This window comes from Antennarius striatus, chromosome 17 (genome assembly GCF_040054535.1).
Source record: "Antennarius striatus isolate MH-2024 chromosome 17, ASM4005453v1, whole genome shotgun sequence".
NCBI lineage: Eukaryota > Metazoa > Chordata > Actinopteri > Lophiiformes > Antennariidae > Antennarius > Antennarius striatus.
This window is the reverse complement of record NC_090792.1, coordinates 20693491-20700078: the sequence shown is the minus strand read 5'-3', so window position 1 is coordinate 20700078 and position 6588 is coordinate 20693491. Positions and strand designations below refer to the sequence as shown.

The 6588-nt window shown below is 51.2% G+C and overlaps 1 protein-coding gene across 1 annotated transcript in view; it reads right to left on the bottom strand.

Annotated features, from left to right (window-relative positions):
- The window catches only part of syne2b (spectrin repeat containing, nuclear envelope 2b), a 100628-nt gene that overhangs the window by 1314 nt on the left and 92726 nt on the right, over window positions 1–6588 (bottom strand). Inside the window, exons 113-124 of the mRNA XM_068339581.1 lie at window positions 5941–6123; window positions 4709–4846; window positions 4435–4629; window positions 3594–3894; window positions 2956–3092; window positions 2752–2881; window positions 2230–2438; window positions 1947–2147; window positions 1761–1883; window positions 918–1109; window positions 242–301; window positions 24–73 (exon numbers count right to left, since the gene is read on the bottom strand). Coding sequence (XP_068195682.1) covers window positions 24–73; window positions 242–301; window positions 918–1109; window positions 1761–1883; window positions 1947–2147; window positions 2230–2438; window positions 2752–2881; window positions 2956–3092; window positions 3594–3894; window positions 4435–4629; window positions 4709–4846; window positions 5941–6123 — 1919 coding nt within the window. The remainder of the gene's footprint in view (window positions 1–23; window positions 74–241; window positions 302–917; window positions 1110–1760; window positions 1884–1946; window positions 2148–2229; window positions 2439–2751; window positions 2882–2955; window positions 3093–3593; window positions 3895–4434; window positions 4630–4708; window positions 4847–5940; window positions 6124–6588) is intronic.

Below are 6588 nucleotides of genomic sequence, written 5' to 3'. Positions count from 1 at the left end.
AGTAAAAAGTTCTGTGTTGTTACCTTCTAGCTGCTGATTGGTCGCCTGGAGCTGCCTGAAGACACGCCCCCTCCTAGAGGAAACAGAACAACGCCGTTAGCCGTTTGTGAGCAGAACCAGAACCTCCTGTTCTGGTTCTTAACGTGATGGTTTCTTCCTGACGACTCGTTTAAGTTTGGATCAATCAATCGCTGCATTGATCCTCGATCGGACCCCTGCGGTTCTGAATGTCCCCGCCCACCTCGATCTGATCCCAGCTCTGCGTTTCCAAGCCGACGGTTTCCGTCTCGCACCCGGTTTCCTGAGACAGACATGAACAGAACATCAGATGAGACCCAAACCCGACCCGGTGATCGATGGGGGGAGGACAGCCTTGTTTATGAAACCCGACTGTGTTGCAACCAGAACCAGAACCTCAGGCTGACCCTGAATCAGTTCCAGGACATTTTCTGGAAAGAACTTTGTGATTCGGAGACAAAACGTCCAGGGGGGGGGAACAAAAACACTGCACACGAGTCGGCGATCCGTCAAGAGAGAAACTAGTTTTTCTCCTCCGGGTCCAGATCCAGCGCAGCGAGATGGGGGGGGGGTGGGGGGGCGATGACGCTGCTGAAGAGCCTCAGAGCGTCGTGTCAGCGTTTGGCTTCTAGGACTCATCTAACATTAAGACACGTTAGCCTCATTCCTAAGAGACGAAACGATTAAAATAAAACCAGCAGCGTCTGAGAACTGGACCCAACAAGTACCATAAAGAATTACAAGTACAGAATATATATATATATATATATATACACACACAAATAACATTTACACTAGAAGTTTAAAATGAAAAACATTTTCCTGATAAAACTGAAATATAAAGTTAACCTCTAAAAGCTTGTCGTTCTGCCGGAGCGACAGGAAACAGCGCCACCTACCAGTCGGGCCTCGGCGGCGCTCAGGTGGGCCGCCACCTGTCGCAGGAGGAGGCGGAGCTTGTTACCGATGACGTGGACCTTCTCCCTGGCCTCCAGGCTGTCCTCCCCCGACGCCTCCAGGAGGAGCTGAGAGGAGATCTCCTGCAGAGAGGACACCTGCCGCTGGCGGGCGACAAGCTCCGCCTCCAGGGTCTGAGGCAGAGATTAGCATGTTAGCTTAGCCACGTTAGCTTCCACTAAAAGGTTTGTTTCACAAAAGCAACGGATGAGAAGGAAGAGAGGAATCTGGTGTTTTCTGTCGTCAGGTTAGAGTTCAACGTCCATCAAAGGATTCTAGTTTATCAGAGTTCAAAGGTCAGCGTTACCATAAATTATTAAAGTCATTGTTTACAGACACGAAACCTGGCAGCAATTCAAGATGTACGTCCCAGGGTGAATAAGTCTGTGCAAAATGTTCAGCAAAAAATATTTACATAAAAAAACCTTTTAAAATTATATTAAAATAATACATGATTGTAATTTTGAATATAAAATACATTTTGCTTTATTCAAGAGAATTACAAGAAACTTTTAAAAAATATATTTTTCTAAATAAAAAATAAAATTTTTAAAAATAATGCAAACATTTTTGCATGTTTGCTTTATTTAATAAACATGTTTTTGTATTTTTAAATAAAAAAATTCTAATTAAAAAAGTATTTAAATGATTGATGTAACCAAAACCTCTTTAAATCCTCCAAAAACAATTTAAAACCTTTTCATAAATTTGAGCCTTTTTCAAACCACATTTTGGTTTAAAACAAACATGTTACAGGCTCCTCCCTGTTGTTGCGTCCTGCTCACCTTCAGCGCGTCCCGGCGCTCCAGCAGGGCGGGTCGTGGTGCCAACGGGGCGGCGGCGGCGTGGATCCGGCTCTCGGTGCGGGCGAGCCACAGCAGCAGGGCGTGGAGCGTCTGGTGGAACTCCTGCAGGAGAACCCGGTTAGAGGAACGTCTCGCCAATCGAACCGCGGCGTCTCCCCGTCTCACCTGACACTGCAGCAGGGCGGCGTGCAGCCCCCCCTCCCAGCTCTGGAGGCCGCCACAGGCCTGTGTCCAGCTGTGATTGGCCGAGCTCAGCGCCTCCTGCAGCTCCCTCAGCTCGGCGCCGTCGCCGCGCAGGAAGTGGCGGCTGCTCAGGTTGACGGAGATCATCAGACACTTGTAGCCGGTGAACGTCTTCTGCATCTCCTGGAGGGAGAGGAGGCGGGGTTTCTCATCGACCAATCAGGCCTTAGAGTTTGCCTCGGCGTCCAGGACTCAAACGTTCTACCTTCAGCTTCCTGATGTTGACCTCGAAGTCTCTCACGGCGGTGGATGGCGGGATCCGCTGCAGCCTCTCCAGCTCCGGCAGGACCCGCCCCAACCAGGAAGTGATGTCACAGAGGTCAGAGGTCAGCTTCTGCCACTGCTCCAGGTCGTGTCGGGCGTCGTCGTCGTTGAACTTGGGCGCCTGCAGCAGCTCCCAGCGCTCGATCACACCTGAGGAGGACATCAGGTGAGGACGGCGTCTCCATCCAGACGTTACCACGGCGACCGCAAGATGGATGTTGGAATTTACACGAGCATTTTAGAGTTTTTTCAGAAACACAACTGAGGCAGGAAGTCCTTAAGGTCCCGCCTCCTTCTCATCTGATGGGAAAGTAATGGGACTCCTGCTGTTGACATCAAACCCCCCCACAGTGAAGATTTGCCCCCATCCTCATCCTCCTCTCAGACAGACCATCAGAGCATCATTCATTTACTTCACACCCCCCACAGCCCTTCTCCTGGTGACGCCTGTGCCCCCCCCTACCTGTGCTGGTCTGTTTGTCGGCCGTCCCCCCCCCCAGCCCCGGCTCCTCCGGCTCCTCGTCGTCGTTCAGGATCAGCTTCACGCGCTTCAGGCTGGTGATGCTGCCGCTGCAGTCGGACAGGAGCTTCACCTGAAACACAGTCGGCGTCAGAAACGTCCCCCCGCCGCCAGAGAACCAGTCCTTCAGTCCTGGGGGGTCCTTACATAGCCCTGCTGGGGGAAGGGGGCGCCGGCAGTGGGCGTGGGCGACGAGCTCAGGCCTCGGGCGAGTCCTCGGGGGGGTCGCTTCCTCTCTGGGGAGCCGGGGCGGTGCCAGCTGGGCGAGTCCATCGCCGACTTCACTGAGGGGGGGGGGGGGGCAGAGAGGTGTCAACAGGCGAAACCAACAACGGGCGAGACTGTCCACAGGAAGCCAGACAGGAAACAGGAAGTCATGATCCCAAACCCACGGGAAACACGCATCGAATATCTGTCGAATTATCTGTCAGTACAGCATCAGGACAGAGGAACACCCCCCCCCCAAAAAAAGACCCACCAAAAAAACACCCCCCAAACCCCCCCCCCAAATAAAACACCCACCAAAATAACGCCCAGTTATTGGGGGGTTATCTGGGGGGCAGGGTTTTGGGGGGTGTTTTTTTGGTGGGTTGGAGGCGGTTGCTAAGCGCTCATGGAGGACGTCGTTAACGAACGACTTTGGCCTCATGAGGAAACCACGCCCCCCCAGACGCGTTCTGATTGGTTCTGCTCTTCTTTCTACGTTTATTGGTGTCAGGTGACGTATCCTGATCCACGGGGGGCGGAGCAAGAGCTCGTGACTTCCTGTAGATCAACACGGTTACCTGACAGCGCGCTGAAGAACGTGGCGTCCTCGTCATCCTCGTGCGACGACGACCCCCCCACGTCCACCGTGTGGTCCCACTCCAGCGGGATGGAGTCCACGCTGACGGGCGTCTCCCTCCCCGACTGCTCCAGAGGCGGGACCAGGAGGTGACACATGACCTGCCGTCCGGCCGGGACTCCGCCCACTGCTGGGACCTCCTCCTCCTCGCGCCTCTTCCTCACCTCCCTCCAGGAGGGGAGACCGGGTGAGTCTTCCAGGTCGGTGTCGGGGTCTGACGGGTCGCCCTCGTCTACCAGAACCTGAACGAAAAAATGTACTGTTCAGATGCTTTATGTTGTCATGACGACAGAAGGTTTTTTCGATTTGTTTCGTTGCATTTGTCGCATCCTGGTCGAGTTGTAGCAACACCCCCCCCTAGTGTTTGTGCTGGTATTGCAACGTTTCAAAAAGAGCTTTAAACAGTTTATCAGAGTGTTTTAAAGGTGCTTCAGCAAACTTTAAATTACCCTAAACAATAAGATAACTAGTTTGTGGCTCCATCACTGGATTCATTAACCGTGTTTCCTGGAACGGATTAACCAGAGGAACGAGGGGTCACTGTACAACCAAAAATGCGTCATGTCGTAGTTCATGAGAACTTTTTAAATATTTCAATGAGGTGACCTAAATTATTTTTCAAAAATGTTGTAAAAATTTTTTCAGAAATTTCAATTTCACAGTAATTGTTTACAAAACAGCAATTTGGAAAATGACTTTGTTCCACAACGATGCCACAATTTTAACAAAGTAAATTTTTTTCAATTTCAAACAAATAATTGGGGGAGGAGCTTCACACTGACCGGCCGCCGGGTGACGAGGCGGTGGTGGAAGCGGGCCACCCGCCCGAACACCTCCTGGCAGTAGGAGTGCAGCTCCTCCAGCTCGTCCTCGATCAGCACGGCGTCCAGCGGGGCGCTCTTCTGGATCAGGTTCTCCCCGAACACGATCAGGGCGTCGATCTTGTTGGTGTTCAGGGTGATCTCCTGCTGGAAGCCCTGAAACAGGAAGGAAGCAGCCGCTGTGGTTAGAAACAGGAAGTTGAGCGACCCCACCCCGACCCCCAACCCGACTCACGTCCAGCTGCCTCATCTTCTCCTCCATGTCGCTCTCAGAGAAGTGCTCCACGTTGGTGAGCTGGAGGTCCATCTCTGTCAGCCAGACCAGGATCCCCTCCCGGGTCCCCTCGAAGTCCTCTCTCTGGGCCGTGAAGTGCTGCAGGGGGGTGGGGGGGTCATTCCAGTTAGAGATGGATCATCGACCATCGGAATAGGATAGAGGTCATGTGACCAGCTACGATATCAGGTTGTGTAAAAGATAAATCACAAGAATTCAGGACGTTCTTCAGGTTTTGTTCTGGATCCAGGTGTCAGATTTATTTGGTTCTGTTGTCGGAAAGATCCCAGTAAACACACCGACCCCTCATTAGCCACGGTCCACGTGTTCCAGGAACAACACGCGACAACGAGTCCCGTGATAGAGCGACAAACTATTTATCTTATTATTTAGGGTAATCTAAACATTTCTGCCCCCCCCCACTGATATTAGACCACCTTCTACCTGTGTCACCTCTAAAACACTCTGATAGGCTGTTTAGAGCACAGACGTCAGAGACTAGCGCACTTCCTGATGCTGTAATAGAATGCGGGTACGGTGTCATGTGACTACCTACCAAAACTCATTGATGAGGTGAAGTCACGCGTGTTGAGTATTGGACTAATATTAACGCTAACCAAACAAATATTTTGGTCTTCAAAGTTAAATACGATGTAATATTTAAACGTAAACGAGCCGACAGAAAACTGATCGCTGGCGATTTCAGAAAAAAAGACAAAAATGTTGAAAATTCAATCAGAATTGTGATTCTTTATTGTTTCACGTCACGTCTCATCTGAGATGGAGTTATCGATCGAGTTATTGATCGAGTTAAATCTCCCAGGTGATAAAGCGTGACTGATGGAGCTCAATCAGCGTCAATCTTTGTTGTTTTTTTACAGAAGTTGTTTCTCGGCTCCAGAATAAAAACGTTTTCTCGCGTTCGTCGTCATCTGACACGTGACCGTTATCCCGTGGCGCCGGAGGGGAAGTCCCATGCAGATCAGCTGGTGGGGGGGGTTTGCTCTCTGAACGTCTGCTGTTTATTTTCACAGCCATAAACAGACTGAGCTTCTCCTGTGTGGGATTCTGGGTAATAAAACTGAGACGTTTCAGCCCCCTTACCGATCACAGCTCTAAAAACCCGTCATGATTTCACCGTCTGCTCATCCGTGGGGGGTGTGGCCACTCGGCTGCCGGGATGCGGGTCTAACCTTGAGTCTGCGGAGGACGGCGGCCACCCTCTTCTGCAGGCTGTCCCAGCGCTGGTTCCCATCATGCACCATGACTTTCAGCCTGCTGGCGGCGTCGGTCCGGTTCTCCCGGGACAGACGGCGGTACTGTTTGTTGACGAGCTCCAGCTGGGTGAGGCGCTCGTGAACCTGCCGCTGGAATGCCTGGAGGGGGCGTGAACACCGCACACGTGAGACAAACCCAACACACAACCACATCGACGTTAGAATCACAAGTACAGGTATTTGTACGACATTAAAACATCAGGACAGTGACACTCCCACAGCTCCCAACACAAACCAGTGAACGGGTCAGTGGTCCACTAGTTGGCTTCTACAATAGATCCCTTCAGATGCATCAAGATTACAATTAATCCCTGTTCGTAATCCAGTTATGACTTCAGTGTGAGCCGTACATGAAGACACGAGAAACTGAAAACGGACAAAACACCCACAATTCCTCAAAAAACATGTTGCTGATGTTGTCTGTCCCCATCCTGCCCTAAACCCTAACTGTCCCTAACCCTAACCAAACTTTAGCACTTAACTCTGAACCTAACCTAACCCAACCCCTACCCTACCGTAACCCCAACCCTATCCCTATCCCTACACCGAATCCTAACTCTAATC